Source organism: Pelodiscus sinensis, chromosome 11 (assembly GCF_052426305.1).
Source record: "Pelodiscus sinensis isolate ZL-2025 chromosome 11, ASM5242630v1, whole genome shotgun sequence".
Classification (NCBI taxonomy): domain Eukaryota; kingdom Metazoa; phylum Chordata; order Testudines; family Trionychidae; genus Pelodiscus; species Pelodiscus sinensis.
In genome coordinates this window covers 8,176,288-8,199,014 of record NC_143062.1, presented here as the reverse complement: position 1 = coordinate 8,199,014, position 22,727 = coordinate 8,176,288, and the positions used below count along the sequence as shown (strand labels likewise).

General features: G+C 62.4%; 1 protein-coding gene across 3 annotated transcripts; it reads left to right on the top strand.

Moving 5' to 3' along the window:
• The first annotated feature begins 3,832 nt into the window (after window positions 1-3,832).
• Window positions 3,833-21,491, top strand: ACY1 (aminoacylase 1). 3 transcript variants are annotated; one of them, XM_075939486.2, is made up of 15 exons: window positions 3,833-3,970; window positions 6,444-6,567; window positions 9,795-9,859; window positions 12,768-12,872; window positions 15,132-15,226; window positions 15,707-15,783; window positions 16,120-16,209; window positions 16,542-16,598; window positions 16,744-16,817; window positions 17,822-17,871; window positions 18,343-18,484; window positions 18,833-18,901; window positions 19,110-19,189; window positions 19,283-19,343; window positions 20,054-21,491. In XM_075939486.2, the coding sequence occupies exons 2-15, from the start codon at window positions 6,453-6,455 to the stop codon at window positions 20,222-20,224; spliced, it is 1,251 nt and encodes a 416-aa protein (XP_075795601.2). In that variant the 5' UTR covers window positions 3,833-3,970; window positions 6,444-6,452; the 3' UTR covers window positions 20,225-21,491. The 3 variants fall into 3 exon arrangements, with proteins under 3 accessions (XP_075795601.2, XP_075795603.2, XP_075795602.2); XM_075939488.2 differs by having other exon boundaries at window positions 3,948-3,970; window positions 12,701-12,872; XM_075939487.2 differs by lacking the exon at window positions 3,833-3,970 and adding an exon at window positions 3,979-4,724.
• The last annotated feature ends 1,236 nt before the right edge of the window (window positions 21,492-22,727 follow it).

Below are 22,727 nucleotides of genomic sequence, written 5' to 3'. Positions count from 1 at the left end.
TGATAGGACAAGAAGCAATGGGCGTAAATTGCAGCAAGGGAGGTTTAGGTTGGACATTAGGAAAAACTTCCTGCCTGTCAGGGTGGTTAAACACTGGAATAAATTGCCTAGGGAGGTTGTATAAATCTCCATCCCTGGAGATATTTCAGAGCAGGTTAGACTGACACCTGTCAGGGATGTTCTAGATCAGTGGTTCCCAAACTTTTTGGTATTACGCCCCCTTTTTGATTTTTGAGAAACCCTCATGCCCTCTGCCCCAAATAGCAGCAAAATTTGTTGAGCAAAAAAAATAAAATAAAAAGGAACTGGCTGGCTGAAAAACAAAAATAGCAGCAAAACTTATGGGGGGGGGGGCTGGGTCACCGCACGTCCCCCCCGCCCCCGGGATTTCTTCATGCTCCCCAGTTTGGGAACCCATGTTCTAGATGGTGCTTGGTCCTGCGGTAGGGCAGGGGATGGGACTAGATGCCCTCTGAAGGTCCCTTTCAGCGCCAGTATTCTATGAATTCACAACCAGCAATGCTCTTGCCCCCAGCCCTGGGTGGGCAGAAAAGGATGCTTGGGAGGGGGGGCGAAGATGATCAGAAGAGAGGCGCTAGATCTGGAATGGGAGGAGCCAGCTCTTACCCGCTCCTGTGTTTGGGGGTTCTCGTCCCATCTCTGCTCAAGGCCCTCGCAAAGGGCGAGTTGACCAATAAGCCCTGTGCAGGCTGCGGGCCATGCAAAGTCCTGGGTCACTCGCCCCCTTCCCTGGCATCTGGTTCGACTTCCAGTTGATCATCATGCCCTGGTAGGAGTGACCCACAGGGTCATTCCCCAGGGGCCGGGTTCCTTCCAGGGCATGGGCAGAGTGTGGGGCAGTGGCTGCATGTTGCAGGGCGCAGAGTGGGTCGAGCACATAAGCAGCCTTCCCTCTGGAAGGAAACGTGGCTCTCGCTCGATGTCTTGCCACAGGGAGATGGCGGCTAGAGCCTCTTGGGGTCCCTCCTTGCCCCCAGACCTTGGGAAGCTAGCGAGATTGCATCCTGGAGTGGTCCCTGGACTCGCACCCAGCGCAGTCTACTGCGGGACCTGCCCCCCCCCCCGGTAGCTGGGCCATTCTAGACAGCTGCCCTTCCCCGCACCCCCAGAACAACACAGGGACTCCAGGGAAATCTGCCCCCCTCAGCTTTGGCACGGCAGCCCGGGGTGCTGGTTCTAGCGCTGACTGCGGCCAGGAAGCCCTTCTCAAGTTGCTTTACCAGCCCTCCCAGCCAGATGGATTTGACTCCAAGGCCCAGCAGGAAAGGTGCTCTTCTGAGTTCAGCAAATGCCCAGGGGTATCTGTCAGCAGGGTGACCGATGCCGTGTATGACAGCCGCATGTACGGACTGGGGAAGGTACCGTCCGATCCTGTAATAACAAACCAGGCCCTGTTCCGACGGGCTCCCAGGTTTGGTTCATGATAAGATGCAGTCGGTGGAGGAAGGAACGACATGGACTGAGAGAGATGAACAAGTTCTTGTATAGGCGAGGGGTGAGGTTATTCCAGGCATGTGGGAGTGCTCCAAAGGGCTAAAACCCACAGCAGCATTTCAGTCCCTCTCCTAAGCCAGCGAAGGTGGGATAAAACCCACCGGGAATCCAGCCAGGACGTGGTCACCACAATGTGGCCCATTGCCTCTGCAGGACGGCTACCCGAACGGCTGAACAGGCGGGGAGAAAGTGCCATCTGGCTGCCGAAGTGCTGATTAAACCATCATCCACACCGGGATATAGCTCTGCTGCCAATCGACTGTGTTCCACAGGCCTTGCCTGGAAAAATCTGATTTTCGTGAAGGCTGCCCCACAGCCCAGGCAAACAGCCTGTGTACCTGGGGCTTCATAATCCAGGCATTCAGTACAGCTGGTCCCCGAGTTACGAATGCATCGACTTACAACCATTCGTATTTGCGACCAACCTCCTATACAACCGGAACCCAAGTTCTGAACAAAATCCACACTTCTGAACAGCGTGGCCGTATGTAATCCGACTTACGAACAGATCAAGTTACGACCTCGTGTTTGGTACGTAACTCGTTCGTAAGTCGGGGACCAGCTGTTTTATGAAAAAGCATCGTGAGGTCTGCTTTGCCTTAAAACCGCTGCATAGCTACTGCTGCCTGTTGCTCCAACTAGCTGGTGGTCCTTATTCAACCCATTCTGCTCACCCGGAGCAGCATCTGGAGCTGCTGTACTAGCTAGTGTACAAGTATTGGGATAAAACCCCAAGGCTGTGTCTAGACTGGCAAGTTTTTCCGCAAAAGCAACTGCTTTTGCAGAAAAACTTGCCAGCTGTCTACACTGGCTGCTTGAATTTCCACAAGAACACTGACGATCTCATGTAAGAAATCAGTGCTTCTTGCAGAAATACTATGCTGCTCCCGTTCGGGCAAAAGTCCTTTTGCGCAAAAGGGCCAGTGTAGACAGCTCAGATTTGTTTTGCGCAAAAAAGCCCCGATGGCGAAAATGGCGATCGGGGCTTTTTTGCGCAAAAGTGCATCTAGATTGGCACGGACGCTTTTCCACAAAAAGTGCTTTTGCGGAAAAGCATCCGTGCCAATCGAGACGCTCTTTTCCGCAAATGCTTTTAACAGAAAACTTTTCCGTTAAAAGCATTTGCGGAAAATCCTTCCAGTCTAGACATAGCAAGAGAGGCGTGACTTCTGCTGTTCGGCCGACAGCTATTTCAGCGGCCACAGGACCGAAATGGGTCAGCTGTCTCCTCCAAATGCATCTCAACCGTGCCCGACGAATGGATCGCTAAGCCCAGGCAACAGCGATTGTACGCCTGTGGGTCCACCCTCCCCAGGGCTCAGCAGTGCTGCAAGCACACAGCCTTGCCCCAAGCCTGGCTGCAATTTTCAAATCAAGACGGGGGGGGGGAGGGGGTTTCTAAAAAAAGAGGGTCCTGTTCAAATGAGTTATTTTGTGGCGTGTCCCACTAGGCAATGCGATTAGATGGTCTGGCTTTGGAAACGATGCAACCCTTTATCACGTCTCCAGGAGCTGGGGGCGTAAGGAAAGTTGACGTCTTTATTTCTGACCGTCTGCCAAAGCCTTGTATTAACAGAAATGCATTCACGGATTCTTATTTTTTCAATCAAAATGTGATTTAGATGGAAAAAATTAAGTGTTGTTCCTCCTTGTGCTTTTTTTTAATCAAAATTCCAAGGTCCTGGAATAATCTGAGTGATAATCTGAGTCTCTTCACTTTTATTTAAACAAAAGGTTTCTGGCCTTCATAGTATGCGCAAAAGCTTGCAAATGCGACCTGCGAGCTCAAAGCACCAGAAGGCAAAAAAGCCCTAACAGTATGAATGTAAAAATAAATCTGTTTTTTTTTTCAACCAGTCTCATGAGTGTTGTGTGGGATTTGAGATTTATGAGTGTTGTGGGGTGGCATGGGGTTCCCTCCTTAATCTCAGGGACTGCAACAACAAAAAGCCAGGAGAATCTGAAAGTGAAACTAGCAAACAGTTAACTTTTCACTCTAAACTGAGCCAGTTCTAGGTGGAAAAACTAAAAGTTTTCAAATGAGATTTGAATAACTCTTTCATTTGTCTTAGATTTAGCCTGGCATTGGGGCCGTGCTAAAAATCAGACCAAGTTTATAGGCCCCAATGCTGGCCTGCCTTAAAGCTGAGCAAGCATGGAGGGGATTGGTCAGCCTGGATTTAGTTTTGCCCAGCTGTGCCAGCAGCTAATGTTTCTGGGGTGACTGCAAGGAAAGCCACCACCACCGAACAGAAACCGGGGGGGAGGGATGAGAAATGGTGACTCCATGGGAGGGAGGAGCAGAGGTGTCTGCAAAGCCAGCAGCAGCCTGGACCCAGGCGTGGTTTATTGAACCCGCCCAAAGCTGGGGGCAGGCTCAGAGAAAAGCGGCCGGTTACTGGCTTTTCGCGAGCAGGAGTTTTTGGCTCGGCGCGGCAGGGAGGGAGCGGAGCGGGTGAGAGGATCCCTGGTGCAGCCAGGAACAGCCTGCTCTGTTTGTTTGCACAGGGCTGGCACCGGGGACTCCCGGGCGGTGCCTGGGGACCGGGCGCGACACCTGCTAACACCGCAGCCGCTCGCAGCCCCCCGCGCAAGCCAGGCCCTGCCCTGGCTGGGTCGCTGGTGTCGGCAAAGCCACAGGGCCCGGGGGGTTGGACTGCGGGGTGTAAGGCAAAGGCTGCTGGCTATCTGCCCAGCGCCCTGGGGGCCCGATCCTGCGGGATAACTGCCCAGCGCCCTGGGGGGCCCGATCCTGCCGGCTAAGTGCCCAGCGCCCTGGGGGGCCCGATCCCGCCGGCTAAGTGCCCAGCGCCCTGGGGGCCCGATCCCGCCGGCTAAGTGCCCAGCGCCCTGGGGGCCCGATCCCGCCGGCTAAGTGCCCAGCGCCCTGGGGGCCCGATCCCGCGGGATAACTGCCCAGCGCCCTGGGGGCCCGATCCCGCGGGATAACTGCCCAGCGCCCTGGGGGGCCCGATCCCGCCGGCTAAGTGCCCAGCGCCCTGGGGGCCCGATCCCGCGGGCTAACTGCCCAGCGCCCTGGGGGGCCCGATCCTGCTGGCTATCTGCCCAGCGCCCTGGGGGCCCGCGGCAGCGTGCGCGGGGGGAGGGAGGCGGCTGCTGGCGGCCAGTCCCGATTGGCCGGTGGGCGGGCTCGGCCCAGCCCAGCTCGCAGCCCGGGCGAAGGCGGCGGCGGGGCCGGAGCGGCGGAGGTAGGGCGGGGGGTCGGGGCAGCCTCCCCGCAGCGCCGCTTGTTTACTCGGGCTGGCCCGGCCCGGCCACGCGGGCGGCGGCTCCGCACATGGCAGCGGCGGCTCCGGGGGCCCCGACTCCTGCCCGAGCCCCGGAGACCTGCACCCCCAGTCCCGGCCACTCGCTCCTGCCCCCCCGGCCCCCACCCCTGCACCCCCAGTCCCGGCCACTCGCTCCTGCCCCCCCAGCCCCCACCCCTGCACCCCCAGTCCCGGCCACTCGCTCCTGCCCCCCCAGCCCCCACCCCTGCACCCCCAGTCCCGGCCACTCGCTCCTGCCCCCCCGGCCCCCACCCCTGCACCCCCAGTCCCGGCCACTCGCTCCTGCCCCCCCAGCCCCCACCCCTGCACCCCCAGCCCCCCCGGCCCCCACCCCTGCACCCCCAGTCCCGGCCACTCGCTCCTGCCCCCCCGGCCCCCACCCCGCCCCCCCTCCTGCTCCCCCCCCGGCCCCCACCCCTGCACCCCCAGTCCCGGCCACTCGCTCCTGCCCCCCCGGCCCCCACCCCTGCACCCCCAGTCCCGGCCACCCGCTCCTGCCCCCCCGGCCCCCACCCCTGCACCCCCAGTCCCGGCCACTCGCTCCTGCCCCCCCGGCCCCCACCCCTGCACCCCCAGTCCCGGCCACTCGCTCCTGCCCCCCCGGCCCCCACCCCTGCACCCCCAGTCCCGGCCACTCGCGCTCCTGCCCCCCGGCCCCACCCCTGCACCCCCAGTTCCGGCCACTCTCGCTCCTGCCCCCCCCGCTCCTCTCCTGCACCCCCAGTCCCGGCCACTCGCGCTCCTGCGTCCCCCGTGCTCCCTCCGAGCCCCCACCACTGCACCCCCACACTATGCGCCCCCAATCCTGCACCCCCAGTCCCGGCCATTTGTGCACCTGCCTCCCCGTACACCCCCATCTGTCCATGCGCCCTGCCCTTGCACCCCCCAGTACTCCCTGCACCCCATGTTTCCACACCCCATACCCCCCACCACACTTTCCCCCAGGCCATGCTTGCGCTTACCTGCCACCCCAACCTTCATGCTGCACCCACCTCCCCATGCCAGAGCTACCCCAATGCCTGTCCCCATGCGCCCCACTGACCCCTAAACACCAACTCTGGACACCCTCCACCCCCTCTTACCTGTAGTCCATGTGTACTGCCCCCTGCTCACCCTGCCTCCAATCCCCCACCGACCCCGAATGTCCAAACCTCCGCACACCCCTACCCCCTGCCTTCTCCTGCTCATACCCACACCTGCACCCCCAGTTCCGGCCACTCGTGCTCTGCACTCATGCCCCCCCCTCCGCCACCTGCTTGTGTGACGGGGGGTGGTGGCCAGGATTGCAGCTTGCTGGGGGGGATCTTGTCCCCCGTATGTCTGTGCGGCGTGGCACAGGCTGGTGTCGGCTGCCGTGCCTGGGGGGGTAGATCTGGGACAGGAAGGCTCAGCCGGGAGGTGGCGGAGGCAGGATAGCTCTGTGCTGGGCATGTGCCCCCTTGTGCCCAGGCTCCATGTCTCGCTTGTGCCCCTCAAGCCCTGTCATGCCTGGCATGGGTGGGTGCCACGCGGGGCGCCCCTCCCCCGGGCGGGCCGCATTCCCATTGCGCCGGGGAGGGGCAGGCACAGCTGCCCCCGTGTCTGTGACATCACGGTTCCGTGGCTCCGGCCCATCCCTCTCCCCCCATTTGCCCACAGGTGGACACCATGCTGCCTGCGGCTGGGGAGCCGGTTGGAAGCCATGAGCCTGGCGAGGACCCGTCCGTCACCCTCTTCCGGGCGTACCTGAGACTCAGGACGGTCCAGCCTGAGCCTGACTATGGTAGGGAGCAGGGCAGGCTGCTGGGCCGAAGCGAGTCCCTGGGGGTGAACCAGAGTCCTCACAACCGGCCACAGGCGGGGTTGGGCCGGGGGCACTGAAGTGCCCTGCCCTGCCAGCGAGACCCACTTCATCAGAGAACCAGCCAGATGCTCAACCTGACCTGGGAGCCTGCCAGCAAAGCCGAGTGGGCGGGGCATCAGGGGAAGGGGCGGGGCAACACGGCGCTCCCCAAACTTTGGCAAATGAGCCGACGCTGGCGGCGGGAGTCCTGATGAAATCTGCCAGGGCTTGTGCCACCAGCAAAGAGGCCGATCTGGCTTGTAGACAGGGAAACTCCCGGGGAATGCGAGCTGGGGACTATGGCAGAACCTTCCTTGCAGCCTCCTTCCTCAAATAGCACCTTCTGCTGCCTCTGGGGTTTAGGAGCCTCCGCGAGCTCCCAGCACCACCTGTTTCACCCCGGCTAGGATGGCGCTTAGCCTGATTCTCCGCTCGCCCCCCCCCCTTGTTCAGTGCCTGGGCCTACTGTTCTCACCTGGGCAAAGTGGGTGGAAAATGCAGCTTGCTCAGCCTCTTCCACTCACCCTGGTGAAGAATCAGACCCTGAGGTTCCCTGTCAGCCCAAGAGGCACGTTGCTGCTCTTTGGCCTCTTGGCTGAGCAAAGTCCCCCTTCTGGAGCTCTCTTCTGCAGGGGGCAACCTTACCTATTGCCCTAAGTGTTAATCAGTCACAGAGCAAATGGCTGTGACCCTGGGTCCCGGCGACAGCACCTGCCCAGTCAGCGAGTCGATCGAGCTAAGATCTGCTTGTCTCAGCGGTTTCCCCCTCTTGGAGTTGGCCAGCCTGTCCCTGCAGGAGCTAGTTTAGTTGGTTCTGTATTAATCCTCCGCTGGGGTGGATTAGGAACTTGGGTTTCAAATCGAGTGACATTCAGTTCTCGTTAAACGGGTGTGTAACAGGGCTGTGGGTCAGTAATTGAGTGTGTGTGTATGCAGGTGTGTCAGAGAGTCTGAGCCAAAGCTGATTGAAGTATTATTTTAATAACCGAACAACAGGGGCAGAGGTCACTAAATGAAATTACTAGGCAATTGGTTTAAAACAAACCAAAGGAAGTTCTTCATGCAATGCACCGTCAACCTGTGGAACTCCTTGCCAGAGGGTGTTGTGAAGGGCAAAACTTCAATAGCGTTAAAAAAAGAATGAGAGAAATTCATGGAGGATTGGTCCATCGATTGCTGGGCAGGGATGGTGTTCCTGGCCTGTCAGAAGCTGGGAATGGGTGACAGGAGAGGGATCACTTGATGGTTACTTGTTCGGTTCCCTCCCTCTGGGGCACCTGGTGTTGGCCGCTGTGGGCAGGCAGGACGCTGGGCTGGATGGGCCTTTGGGCTGACCCAGTGCGGCTGGACGGACTCCTGTGGATGTGAGTGGTTTTGATCACGCTCCGAGTCAAAAGCCAAACCGGGCGCTGGTGGGAGGCTGCTCGTTCTGTTTCTTTGCCAAGAGGCCATAAGAGGGCTCAGCACGGTACCGCCGGAGGGAGAGCCAAACCTGGCCGCTGCTGCTACCAGTGCAAAGCAGCCTTTTCCTGACCATTTCCAGTTCACTCGTAGTGAGCTCCCCGCCCCTCCAGCTCCTGCCAGCTCAGCCGGGAATATGAAATAGCTCCTGATCGGGGACCAGACCCGGCCGTCGTGGCGGATGCCAATGGCTTGCTGGCTCAGTGGGCGTTTGCCCGGCGTGTGGACAGGAGGACGTAACACACTGCTCCTCAAAGGCATCGCCTCGAGGCTCCAAAGTTGGGCCCACGGTAGAATGCTTGTGTGACGGCGCGTTGGGGTTCCCCCGACTCCTGCACCCCCGTAATGGCACGAACAGACTCCACCAGCCAGTAGAGTAGAGGGAGTTTATTGCTTCTCCAGGATACAGCACAAGTGTAATCTGGTTACAGGGCAGGCCTAGGATGCCTCAGCCCCCCTTGAGATGGGGGAGACTGGGCCCCTAAATCCCAGCCCCTTGCTTAGCTACTTCCTCCATGATTCCAGACAGAAATGGCCCAACTTCCAGTCCTGCCCCCCAGCCAGGGGCTGCCCTCCGCCTTCCTCCCTTTGTTCCTCTCTCTGGGAGGTAACCAGTAGAACAGGTTACCTACGTGACCCATCAGCTACTCTGCTGGGCCGTGGTACAGACAGCAGCCAGTGGGGGTCACCCACACCCCAAGCCTAGCAACCAGCAAGATATCAACACTACGTCACAGCTTGGTTGACCCTCCACCTGCTGCCCAGGGAGGTGGAATGCCTATGGTGACCGGTAGGGCCTTACCCCATTCGCCGTCCATGATGGTCAATTTCAGGGCCAGAGGATTGGTCAATTTCACATGGTTGGCTTTTAACCTTGCACTGTCAGGTGTTGTCACCCTGGGGTCCCGACTGAAAAGGAGATTGAAGGGGTCGCAACCCAGTTGTAGGGGGGTCCTGGGATGGCCCCCCCCTCACTGCTGTGCTCCAAAGGCAGCAACCGCAGGAGGAGCTGAGAGGGAGAGGTGGCTCTGGTCTCCCCCGTGCGGCTGGGTGTGCCCCAGCCAGGGGCTGCTCAGCACCAGTCTCTCTCTGTTCACCAGAGCCCTTTGCAGGGGGGGGACAAGTCCTGGCCTTCCCCTGCCCAGCTGCAGCCAGGAAGCCCCCTTTGAGGTGCTTCTAGGAGCATGGGGAAGGGCTTATTTCACAGCCTGTGACACGCTCTTCCCAGCCGCGCTATTGGCCCTAGTGACAGGAGAATGACTCCCGCTGGCGCAGGCAGGGACAGCTGACGAGGTGGAGGGGAGAAGCCGGTGGGATTCGGGGGACTTGGGTTGGGGGTGAAGTCTAATCATTCTCTGCATCGCTGCAGCGGCTCTTTGCTCTGCCGTCTCTCGCCTCCGCCCTGCTCTCCTAGTGGCAGATTAGGCTTGTTAATTATTTGTGCTGCAGGGGCCCCGTGGCCCCAGCCAGGGATCCTGCACTCACCGCGCTAGGCGCTGTACAGGGCAGAACGCCAAGTCTTGCGCCGACACGTGGCAGATCTCTCTTGGCCGAGGCGGAGCCTGCCTGGGTCAGTGGCGGGTGACAGGCCTATTACTGCTCCCCTTCGTGGTCCCCTCCGGAAGGCATGCCGTGTGCCTGGCTGTTCGGAGCGAGACGGGCCAGGGGATTCCTGCTGTAACTTCCCGGCTTTCTCCCGCTCTCAGATGCGGCCGTGCAGTTCCTGGAGCAGATGGCAGGCGAGCTCGGCCTGGGGTGTCAGAAAGTGGAGGTGAGGAAAGCGAACCCCGCCCTTTGTGGGAATTCCCTCCCGATCTGAGCCCCCGGTGTCTGGGTGCCCCCTGCACAGGACAAGGGAAACCTCAGCACAGCGCCAGTCACGGTCTCCCAGAAGCACGGCTGAGGGGCAGGCGTTTCCCCCCCCCGTCCCGTCCCAGAAAGACACCCCCTTCGCCGTGTGTCTGGGCCCCTTCGCCTCAACAAGCACTTTCCTGCCTGGGCTGTTGTCACACACGGCTCCGAAACCAAACGCTCCCCCTGCTCTGGGCCCGACTTCCTCTGGAGAGCTCCCCTTCTCCCTGCCCGGGGCTGTGCTGGGATGCACCGGGCGCGCCGCACACCGGGGAGTGTCTGAGCGACCTGTTCAGCAGTTCCGCCAGGAAGGGATTGGTGGGTCTCTGCCGCAGTCTCTGGCCAGGTGCCCGCATCCCCACGCCCAGCCTGGCAGAGCGCTGCCCTTGGCACCCCATGGGCACTGCCAGGGCGGAGGCCCTTTGCCCGGAGCCATCCCCACGCCCAGCCTGGCAGAGCGCTGCCCTTGGCACCCCGTGGGCACTGCCAGGGCGGAGGCCCTTTGCCCAGAGCCATCCCCACGCCCAGCCTGGCAGAGCGCTGCCCTTGGCACCCCGTGGGCACTGCCAGGGTGGAGGCCCTTTGCCCAGAGCCATCCCCACGCCCAGCCTGGCAGAGCGCTGCCCTTGGCACCCCGTGGGCACTGCCAGGGCGGAGGCCCTTTGCCCAGAGCCATCCCCACGCCCAGCCTGGCAGAGCGCTGCCCTTGGCACCCCGTGGGCACTGCCAGGGCGAAGGCCCTTTGCCCAGAGCCATCCCCACGCCCAGCCTGGCAGAGCGCTCCCCTTGGCACCCCGTGGGCACTGCCAGGGCAAAGGCCCTTTGCCCAGAGCCATCCCCACGCTCAGCCTGGCAGAGTGCTCCCCTTGGCACCCTATGGGCACTGCCAGGGCGAAGGCCCTTTGCCCGGAGCCATCCCCACGCCCAGCCTGGCAGAGCGCTCCCCTTGGCACCCCGTGGGCACTGCCAGGGCGGAGACCCTTTGCCCGGAGCGCTCCTTCCAGACGTCCGTCTTCCGGTAGCACAGAGGAGTCCCCTGGGTGCAGGTCAGCCTGGTTGTGCAGCGCACAGTGTGGGCCCGTCCTAGCCGCTCCGGGGCAGAGTCTGACCCCAGTTCCCCCAGCACAAGCCTGGGAACGGTAGAGCGGCTCCATGTTTCCACCGGTGAGACCTGCAGCTGGCCCTTGGTCTGCTTCCTGCGGCCCTCCATGTGCTCCGGCCCAGCCTGCAGACCCCTCTGGGGATTACAAAGTCGTCCTCCCTTCCCCCACGCCCTTGGGGCCAGCTCCCGAGATCCCCTGTGCAGCCTTGACCCGGACCCGCAGGGTGGGGAACCGACGCCCTCCCACACCCAGTGGTCTCTCTGGATCTGGGGGAATTCTGGACCATGAGAGGTCTCCTCTTGGACCCTTGATCCCTGGTCCTTGCATTGGGACTCCGGGGCGGAGGGCAGGGGGCTATTCCTCCCCCCCCCCCCAGTCCATAGCAGGAGAGACCCTGTGAGCAGTTGTTGACGATCACATGCGGACACAAATCCCTTGAAGACTTGGCCAGCCCCTTAATCTGCTATTACAGGTCCCGGGTCTATTTTTGGATCTATCCCGTCTGACCTTTGCAGCTGCCTGGTCTGGAATTAAATGGGGCGTTAGCAAGCTCGCATTCCTCCAGGAGGCCTGGTGCACCCCTTTTTCCCTGGGACTTGTCCCAGCTCACGGGCCTGGGAACCCCGCCCAGCAGAAATCGCAGAAGATGGGTGCTTGGCTGTGTGCGTGCGGGTGGGTCGCCTGAGCCATTCGGAGGCTGGGTCCCGCTTGGAGATTTAGTGAGAGTCGAGGCTGTTTTCTTTCAAGGCCTCCGGCTACTGGCGTTTGCCGCTGGATTTTTTTCGGAGATCCTGTAGCCATCGTCAGCCGTGGCTGGTGTCCTCTGGGGCGGCCTCGCTCCAGCAGGCGTTGGGTGGAAGATCCGTGCTCAAGGTCCCTTGCTTGGGGGATTGGATGGTTCTGGGGTACATGGCTCGTTCACCAGCTCCCATGGGAACACGCTGCCCTGTGACACGGTGGGTCCTGGTACAGTTCCTACTGGCCCGAGACCCCAGGAGCCTCCTGCTGGTCTTTCACCCACCGCGCCTGCCCGAGATCTGAGCGCGGGCACTGCTGGGATAAAACCAGCCCCTTACTGATGATCTGGGGGATGCTTCCACCGGACGGCAACTTTGCCCTGTAGGGAGAAGCGTTTCCTTTGGGTTGTCCACCATGAATCAAGTGACTCCCCCGTGTGCTCTGTCTGGGGCAGCATGGAAAGGAGGAAGAAATCTCCCTCCTGCGCCTGTCCAGGTCTGGCTTTGGAGGTGGGAGAAGGCTGCATGCCTTTTGGGATCTCTTGGGCCCGTGGCTCGGAGGGCCCCCTCGCTAGCCAAGTGCCGTGAAGTTACTGATAGATTTATTCCTTACACCGCCCCGGTGCGGCAGGGAGTTGCAATCCTGAGAGCACGGTGGGGAGTTGCCCTGGGGAGATGCGGGGACATGACCAAGGTTACTCAGGGAGTCTGTGGCAGAGCTGGGAATTGAGCCCTGGTCTGTTGGCTCCCAGGCCAGTGCCCCGCCTGTGAGCCCTTCCTGCCTCCCTCCAAGAGAGCAGCGTCTCCTCTTCGAAATCAGTTCCTTCCTGGGTGACACAATCTCTCCTTTGCTTGCCAACCCCGCTGCCCCGCCTCGTCCTCCCACCCTGGGCTGCTCCGTCGGATCCTGCCCTCTGCCAGGCTCTCCCACCCTGCCGCAGGACAGAGCAGGCCCTGGCGCTGGACCAGCCTCCCTCTTGCTCCGCAGGTGTGCCCAGGCCGGGTGGTCACCATCCTGACCTGGCCGGGCACGGCCCCGCAGCTCCGCTCCATCCTGCTGAACTCCCACACGGATGTGGTGCCGGTGTTTGAGGTGAGGGCTGCCGGGCGGGGCTTACCACTGGGACCGGCTGCTCCGCCCGGGCAGGTGGGGGGTGGGTAGGTGTTCTCTCCCCGGCCTCCGCTTGCCAGGGGCCGCCAGCTTAGCCTGAATCCAGCCGTGTGCCGTTTGGGAAGACACCTCTGCATCCTTTAATGCCAGGCTTGGCGACCTTTTCAACCCAGAGCCAAACTCCATTGTTACCTGCACAAATTTCTCTCTCCCTTCCTCGCTGTAGGGACACACACTCCTTGACCCAGTTCCTAGGGCTCAAGGTGCAACCCTGTGAATTTACACACCCACCCTTACCCAATTCCTAGGGCTCAGGACGCATCGTCCTGTGGGTTTTGCAGGATCTCTAGCCACTGAAAGAGCCTCACACAGTAATATCCTTATCCTCTATTTACTGACAATTCCCAAACAAGCAGAATACACATGCTAAGCACAGTGTCATGCTCACCAATCTGGGTACAGGCGGACTTCCCCTGTTGGCCAGGCAATATCAGTCTCTCTGGTCTTAGGCTGTCTCTCAGAGATGAGTGCGTCTTTTCCAGCTCTTCCCCCTTCTTCTAGGTGTTCCTGGTCGTCCTCCAGCCTTTTCTTCCTTCCTTCTGCTTCTGTTACTTCTCATCTTCTTCTTGGTCGTCGTCTTGGACTCTAGTTTATATAGTGAAACCTGAGTCCTGCTTAGCTAGACCGTAACCAATTATTTTAGTATAATTTTACTAACCAATCATAACAAAATTATCTAGCCAATCATATCCCACCACCTTAATTGATTTACACCTAGCAAAATTAATTATACAGCAGACAGAAACAGTTACAAACCAGACAGAGACCACACACTCAAACAATAGGAAAGTGAATGGTGCCACTTAAGTTTTCTTTCCCCATCTTGAGATCTGTTTCTTTATCTGGTGCCAAAGTCCCCTTCTCACAGCTTGGGGCGACTTTTTAAATACAATTTAGATGGCATGTGAGTATTTGACTCCAGGCCTTTCAGCCAATGGCTGTTGCTCTTCAGTCTGGCTGCAGAATAAGGCTTTGTTTCAGGGCTACCCCAGGCCTTCCAACAGGGCTACGTATTGTTACACCATCACTATTCAGAGCGAGGGGGCCACACACAGCCCTGTAAGCGTGCCCGTTTGCAGGACTGAAAACACACCGCTTAATGGTATTGGTAATTGACGTGCTGATTAATAACAGCCCCAATGAGCCATTGGCCTTCATTGAATGGGACTTCTGCTGCTGCATCTTTTCACGCCGTTCTTTGAAATTTACGCTGTAACGGGTCAAATCCAGCTTCACATGCACCTGTCAGTCTTATGGCAGGGGGCTGGGGATGGGAGGGTGTAGGAGTCAGGATGGGGGTGTATGAGGGGCTCAGGGCATTCGGGTGTATGATGGACTCAGGGCACAGGGCTTGTAGGTGTGTGTGGTCACAATAGCCTGATGGAAAGGCATCAGTCCCCAGAGTCTCAGGTTGTGAGTTCAAGGCCCTTTCTCTTCTCCTCCCCCCTGCCAAGCAGCCTCCAGGCTACTGCTGCTAGCCAGCCCAGGGCTGGAGCTGAAAGCATCAGATAAGGCAACTGCTGGAGATAGGGTTTGTGCTCCATGGTTAAAGGCCTTAGCCCTGAGGTTATGAGTTCAAGTCCACCTGCCCACCCTGGAAGCAACAGGCCAGGAGCACACAACACACTGTGTGCCTGACTTGGCATTTTTCATTTTCAAAGTTGCATGTATTTTGGGGAATGAGAGTGGTTCCATAAAAAAAACTTAAAAAACAACAGATCGTCTAGTAGCACCTTAAAGACTTACTGAGCTAGGCATAGGTTGCTGACCCTTGCTTTAATGCAAACGCAGCGCCCCCTACAGGAGCATGCAGGGAACTGCCTGCCTTTCCCCTCCCTCCAGCTGGGGGGTAGTTTTTAAGCTCAGAGGATGGTTTGATCTCCCCCCTCAATCTCTCTGGAGATGGAGAAAGGTGCTGGTGGGTGAGGGGGGACCGACGCTGCCCCCCCAGACTGCAGCTTCCTGCCTCCCACCCAGGCCCTCTCTGCCCCCCAAGCATGGGGCTGCCCCTTTCTTTTATGGGAAAGGGGATCAGCTCCCTGTCCTGCCCCCCTCCTCCATGCTGGGAGCCAGCCGGACTGTGCTCGGGCCTCCCTGGCAGCACCTGCTCGTGCCCCCTGGCAGCGCCCACGCCCCACAGGAGCCCTTCTGTGTCGTTCAGCGCTGGTGTCTTCCCTGCAGGAGCACTGGGCCCACGACCCCTTCGAAGCCTTTAAGGACTCTCAGGGGAACATCTACGCCCGCGGGGCCCAGGATATGAAGTGTGTCTCCATCCAGTGAGTGCGGCCCGGCCTGTGCCTTGTACTAATTTGCCGTGGGGCTGAGCCCTGCACCACGGCTCATGGGCGCGGGGAGCCCTCGGGTCACATCCGGACCGTGGGGTAAATCCGGAGGAGCTCCCCTGGGCTCAGTGGGTCGGCTTTCGGGAACTGCCCTGGGCCGGGCGGCTTGCCCTGGCCGGTCACAGCCAGAAAGGGGAGGCTGGGCCAGCCGAAAGCCGTGCGATGCGGCAGGCGCTGTGGATCCTGAGAGCCGAGCCGATGCCCCTTATGGTCGAGGTCCCTGCATTGCCTGGCTGGGTCCCTGCTCCGCTCGGCCGCCGGAACCGCCGGCACACGCCAGGCTGTGGGAACAGCCGGGAGAGCGGATGCTGGCTGGAATGGGGGTGTCTCTCACACCCGGCCTGCAGCACGGCTGCTCTCCGGGGCCCCGCAGAGACCTGGGGATCTGGCTTCCTGATCTGTCTCCCCGCACAGGTACATTGAGGCCATCCGGAGGCTGCAGGCCAAGGGGAAGCGCTTCCCCCGCACGGTTCACATGACGTTCGTGCCCGGTAAGCGGCTAGCGGGTCGCCAGAGCTGAGGCGCAGGGGTGGGGAGGTGGGAGCCACCCTGCCTCTCCCTGAGCTTGCGTTGGAGGCAGGCCGGAGGGGGGCCGGGCGGGGCCGGGGGCCAGGCGGGGGAGCTGGGGCACTGAGCAGTTCCCAGGAGCTGGCTGGGGCGTGGCGTTGCCAGGACGGGGACCCCAGCGGTGGGGAAACAGCTGCTCTCCCGCACCTTGCACCGATCCGAGCTGGACCGGCCAGGCCCCGGGGCGCTCCGGTTGGGGGGCTAGGGAAGGCTGGTCTCCAGCCCCAGCCACTGACGCGGCGTCCCTCCTTCGAGTGCAGACGAGGAGATCGGGGGCCGGACGGGCATGGAGCTGTTCGTGAAGCGGCCCGAGTTCCAGGCGCTCAACGTCGGCTTCGCCCTGGATGAAGGTGCTGCACCCTGGGTGGGGGCCGAGCGGGGGGCTGTCTGCCCGGGGGGGGGGCAGGGAGGGACCACGCTGGGCCTGGCTGCTGGCCCTTCTGTGGGACAAGCCAGCCCCGGCCACTAGAGGCAGACGGGCCGAGATGTACGAAGGGTCAGGGTGGGGGATAATGGAGAGTCCCCAGCTTTGCACCCCTCTTGGCGGGCACCCTTGGTGCCTGGGTGAGGGGTTTGGCAGGGCGGGGCCCGCTGCCCTCATGGCACCTGATGGGGATCTGGGGATTCCCCCCGGGCCCTAAACCTGCCCCCGCTGCATGACCACGTTTCTTCCCTCCCCCAGGCTTGGCCAACCCGACAGACGCCTTCACTGTCTTCTACGGGGAGAAGGCCCCCTGGTGTGAGTAGGGCCCGTCCCCGTGCCCCCTCGCCTTGGGCCTGGCTGCGCGTGTTGAACGTGCCCATCACCATGGTGTCTGGGCGCCAGGCTCACCCCCCCCACACACTCCCATTAACACATCTCCCCCTCTTGTCGGCCCGTGCAGGGATTACAGTCAAGTGCGAGGGGAACCCCGGCCATGGCTCCCGGCTCATCGAGAACACGGCTGCTGAGAAGTTGGTAAGAGGCGCCCAGTTCTGGGGTGAGGGGCTTGCAGTGCTGTCCCGTCCCCCTCGCCCCCCCCGGCTTCACCCACCTGCCCTCTGCCAGGGAAGGGGACAGGCTGAGTCCGTTAGGGCCTCCCCAGCAAGGAAAGGTGCAGGGAGAGCCCGACCAGTCCAACCTCAGCCTCTCCCAGCAGGGGGCGCTATGGGGAGAGACAGGGCACTGGCTGTGGGGGGCTCCCAGCTACTCCAATCCCAGTCTCTCCCAGCAGGGGGCGCTATGGAGAGGGGCAGGGCACTGGCTGGGGTGGGGGGCTCCCAGGTACTCCAGCTGTAGCCTCTCCCAGCAGGGGGCGCTATGGGAAGGGGCAGGGCACTGGCTGGGGGGGCTCTCAGGTTCTCCAGCTCTAGCCTCTCCCAGCAGGGGGCGCTATGGGAAGGGGCAGGGCACTGGCTGGGGGGGGCTCTCAGGTTCTCCAGCTCTAGCCTCTCCCAGCAGGGGGCGCTATGGGGAGGGGCAGGGCACTGGCTGGGGGGGGCTCTCAGGTTCTCCAGCTCTAGCCTCTCCCAGCAGGGGGCGCTATGGGGAGGGGCAGGGCACTGGCTGGGGGGGGGCTCTCAGGTTCTCCAGCTCTAGCCTCTCCCAGCACAGGAGGTGCTGTGTAGAGGGGCAGGGCACTGGCTGGGGGTGGGGAGGGCTCTCAGGTTCTCCAGCTCTTGCCTCTCCCAGCAGGGGGCGCTATGGGGAGGGGCAGCGCACTGGCTGGGGGGGGGCTCTCAGGTTCTCCAGCTCTAGCCTCTCCCAGCAGGGGGCGCTGTGTGGTGGGGCAGAGCACTAGCTATGGGGAGCTCCCAGCCTCTCCCTGTCAGAGCGCCCTTTTGTGGCTGCTGGGGGGAGCTGGCTGCTTTGTTTCTGGACAGCGGGGGGAGAAGCGGGAGCTGCTTGCCCTGGGAGTGCCGGCGTCGGGGCGAGCCGGGAAGCTGCTCTAATACGCTGCCCCCCCCCCGTTCCCGCCCCAGCACAGAGTGATCACCTCCCTGCTGCAGTTCCGAGAGAGCGAGAAGCAGAGGTAAGAGGCAGCCCCCCGGGAAACCTGCCGCTCTTGTTTGGCCCCAGGGAGAATGAGCGTCCTAGCTCATGGGTTAAGGACGCACCCGTGGGCCTGGGACTCAAGACTCCTGGCTTCTCTCCTCAGCACCCTGGGGTGAGTCAGAGTGCTGCTCCGTGCCTCAGTTTCCCCATCCGGGATGTGGCTGCGCTGGCCCTGAGCGGCGGGTGGGGCGTGAGGGCCAGTTCGCTGATGGCAGTGGGGCTCTTTGGGCGTTGGGCAGAGGGCGGGATCCGGGGCATGGCTGCTTCAGCAGCCCACATCTGTCCTGGCCCTGTGTGCCGGGGCATGTGGCTGTCACATTGATGGCCCGTATGTCCCAGCCCAGCTGAGGGGGATCTCCGGAGCTCGGGGGGGGGGAGGGGGTGATGGGCCCCGGGGAAAGGCAGCAGCAGACGCAGCTCACAGGTGCTGGGTGTGACCCCCTCGCAGGCTGCAGTGTGAGCACCTCACCCTGGGCGACATCACCTGCCTCAACCTGACCATGCTGAACGGGGGCGTCGCCTTCAACGTGGTGCCCTCCGAGCTGGCCGCCTCCTTCGACATCCGCATCCCGCCCACCGTCAACCTGCAGGTGCGGCGCCCGCTCGGCCAGGGGACCGATCCCCTGGGGAAGGGGCGGGGGGTCCTTGATGCTTTCCCTGTAAGCTGAGCGCCTAGGCGGCTGCACAGGAGAGATTCCGGTGCCGCCCGGCTGATTAGCAGAGTGCCCGCAGCGAGGTTTTGGTTTCTCTTGATGGTGCACATTCCCCCGGACCTTGGTGCACATAGAAAAAATTATTCCGCACACAGATGGAACATGGGTCCTGGACCTGCCTGCCATCACCCCAGAGGCAGAACAAGGGGCGATGGTGTGGATGCGAGAGAGCCGCCCCTCCCCCCCCGGTTTATGCTCCCTACTGATTTGCCCCCTTTCCTGCAGGCATTTGAGGAGCAACTCGCAGCCTGGTGCCGGGCTGCTGGAGAGGGTGTCACCTACGAGTTCCACCAGGTAACAGCAGGGCGCTGGGCACGGAGCCTCCCCTTGAAATCTGCTGGGTGCCTCCGTGCCCCTGCCCTCCCTGTGCGGCCCCTTCCAGCCGGACCCCCACCCTTCTGCCCCATGCTGACCTCAGCACCTTGCCCTCCCATCCCCCTTCCTCTGCCCCCACGCACCTCCCTCCCCCGGGGTGGATTTCACCCTCTCCCCTTGGGTGCAGAAATACATGGATCAGACGGTGACCAGCACGGAGGAGTCGGACCCGTGGTGGAAGGCTTTCAGCGGGGCCTGCCGAGACATGTGAGTAGCGCTCCTGGAGGTGGCAGGCCGGGCTCTCCTGTGCCCCCACCCGCGGGGCTGGGGCGTGGCTCACCCGGGCTGTCTCTGTTCCAGGCACATGACGCTGGAGTGTGAGATCTTCCCGGCCGCCACCGACAGCCGCTTTATCCGAGCGGTGAGTCAGTGCCTCTCCCTGGCCCGGCTCCTCCCTGGTTCTCCTCCTGCCCCCTCCCCCTTTTTCTTTCCTTCGCTCCCAGGTGCGTCTCTGACACTGCTCCATTGCCGGGGCGGGGGAGGAGTCAGGACTCCGGCCCTCAGTTTTCCCACCTGTAAAATGGGAACTGCCCTGCCGGCAGGACGTGCTCGGAGGGTCTCTGCTGGAGGCTCCCCTTGGTTAGCAGTATGATGGCCAGGCCTTGTGCCCAGCCCCCTGCCAACGTCCATTCTTTTAAAGGAGCCATTGTGGCGAGGCGGTTGGCTTTCCTGGTGGGGGGGGCACCTTGTTCCCCTGGCCTGGTTGTGATGATCTGCTGCTCTTTGTCCCGGATCCTGTCCCCACCCCCAAGGCACCGGGGTAGGGGGGGGTGTTCCTGCACCACCCTGCAGGATCTCCCTCCATCGGTCCTGCCCCATGACGCTCTGGGTCGGGAAGGTCCATCCCATGACAAAGCTTTCCCAGAGAGGTGGGGGGAGGGTGGGACTCCCCCTGCAGTCTCTGGCACGGGCAGCCTCCCCAGGGCCAGGGAAGGGTGCTGGCCGGTGACACCGGGGCAGGCCAGCAGGGGGCGCTGCATGTCAGTGAGGGCAGGGGATGGCTCAGTCCAGCCCCTCCCCCCCCCCCGGCTCAGCACCGTGGCAGCAACCCCCCCCCCTTTCGCTCTGCAGGTCGGCGTCCCGGCCCTCGGCTTCTCCCCCATGAACCGCACCCCGGTGCTGCTGCACGACCACAACGAGTTCCTCAGCGAGGGGGTCTTCCTGCGGGGCATCGAGATCTACGCCCGCCTGCTGCCCGCCCTGGCCAGCGTCCCCCCTCTGCCGGCCGAGGGCGGGGAGTGAAACTCCGCTGGGGCGGGGCTCGGGGGGGCGGGATGCCAGGGTTCCCGGGTGCAGAACCACCCTGCGGTGCCAGCCCCGGGGGCAGGGGCCTGTGTGCCCAGGGTGGGGGTCAGGCTCCGGCTCGTGTCCCTGCCTGTGCCCCCTGGACCCTCCAGAATTCGACCCCGTGCCCTGCGAGCGTGGGGGGGAGGGGCTGCACCCCAAAATGTGCCATTGCTTGCGGGGGGATGGGGACAACACCCCACTTGCTCCAGACCCCTCCCAGCCCCAGCCCTTCGCCCCAGATCCTGGCCAGGTCCCTTGTCCCGTTGCAGCAGCAACACTGGCTCCCCCCGCCATGGGGTGGGAGGAGGTTTCCATTCTCCAGGTGGCATCTCTCCAGCCCCCCGCCCCTCCTCCTCGCTGCCCCAGAGCCTCGCTCCCTGCTGCTGCCAGCCCCAGACCTCTGCAGAGCCAGCCCGGCCTCCGGAGACGGGCTGGGGTTGTGGGGGCCCCCCTTGCCGCTGGCTGGCTGCCTAGTGGCTCTCCCCGCTCCCGGGGCTAAGCAGCCCCACTCGCCCCAGGCAGGGCGGCAGAGGGAAGTGGGGTGGGCGCGAGTGCTCAGGGCAGGGTGGCCTAGTGGGTTGAGCTCAGGCCTGGCTTGTGACTCTCACCCAGACTGCCCATGTGACCTGGGTGAGTTGGCTGAGCTCTGGGCCTCCGTTCCCCGCATGCTCATGCCCCGCCACCCCGTGGGGTGGTGCCCTCCAGCACCCCAGAAAATCTCGGGGGACTTGTGCTCCAGCTCCATGCCTCCGGCCCCGCCCCAGGCGGCCCCCCGCAGAGGGCACGACGCTCAGGGACCATGTACCACCCTTGCCCTGGCCGGCCGGCTGGCAGCGCCTCTGTGCCCCTGTGAGCCGGACGTGGCGCGAGACGTGCCCGGAGGCTCCTGGCCAGGCCTGGGCCGGGGGATGGGCACAGGGAGGGGAGGCCACGGGGCCCCAGGGGCAGACCGTCAACCTACGGCCCGGGGATTGCAGGGTCTGGGGAAGGTGGGGGGAGGCCGGCCTTTGCGTCAGAAGCTGGACTAGCAGGGATCTCTCCTTGGGTGTGTGGGGGGGGCTGCCTGCCCGAGCTCCCCCCGCCAGCGCTCACAATTGTTTGGTCTGGAGCATCGGGTCCGGGTCCTTTCCAAAGAGGCCAAAGCCAGCAGCTGTCCGGGCCGCTCTCCGTGGTGCCTGTGATTTCACTAAATAAAGAACAGCCGGGGGCTGTAACTCCTGGACTGGCCTCTCTCCACTCCCTGGCTGAGCTTGAAACCCCCCCCCCCCCGCACTCTCCCCATTACGCCAGCCCAGCCGGCTGCTCTGGGGTCACCTCCCGGCCTTGTTGCACCATCAGAATTGCTACAGCCGCCCTGGCTCTAGGGCAGCGTCTTCCCGCAGTGCCCCCTTCTGCCGTCCGGCCTCTCGCGGCCGCTCCTTCCTGACCCCTCGGCACCCTGGAGCTTCACCATGAAACGTGCCCGGGGAGTGGGGCAGCCGCTCTGGCCAGCCCTCGGCCCTTCCTCAGGGGCAGGGGCCTCCAGCGAGGTGCCTGAATCCCGGGGGAGCGGCAGGCAGGTTCCCTGAGGTACCTACGTGGGGGAACGGGGACGTGAGAGACCCCTGAGCTGCAGGGACTTGGCAGTCCGGAAATGGCACCACGACACGCCCAGAACTCGGCAGGCTCCCCCGAACGGGCCCTGCGAGCGCTGCCTGTCCTGTGCCTTCGTCGCGAGGGGCTTTGTGTCCACGGTGCCCGGGGAGGGGGGCTGCCCGCCCTTTGGGACGTGCCGAGCAAGGGCGGCTCCCTCTGGCCGGCAGAGGCGGCTCTAGATCTGCCCTTAGCCCCGGCTCCCTTTCCGTTTCCTCCCCCCGCTTTGGAGGTGGGTCAACTCTCCAGGACCTAACCGGGCGTTATGAGGAGGAGGGAGAGAAACCGTTCTCCTTGGCCTCGGAGGATAGAACAAGCAGCAAGGGGCTCAAACTGCAGCCAGGGAGGTTTAGGTTGGACATTAGGAAAAAGTTCCTGCCTGGCAGGGGGTGAAACACGGGAGTAAATTGCCTGGGGGGCTGTGGAATCCCCATCGCTGGAGAGATTGCAGAGCAGGTTGGACAGACGCCTGTCGGGGATGGGCTAGATGATGCTTGGTCCTGCCGTAGGGCAGGGGATGGGATTCAACCTCTCAAGGTCCCTGGCAGTTCTAGTGCTCTATGGAGAGAGGAGGTGCCCGGGGGTTGCCAGGCACGGGAGAGCAGGGATGTGGCACCGAGCCAGGACTAGGGGGCAGTGATCCGGGCATGGTTCATGCAGGGAAGCAGAGGGGTGACGGGGAAGGATCCGAGCGGTGGCGCCTTCCCCCAGACCAGTGGGTGGGTATTGCCAGGCCGTGCCCCGGCCGGACCCTTCTTCTGTACCGGGCAGAGGGGGCAACATACTAGTGCAAGGAAGCAAATGGGGATCTTTGCCCGGCTCCAGC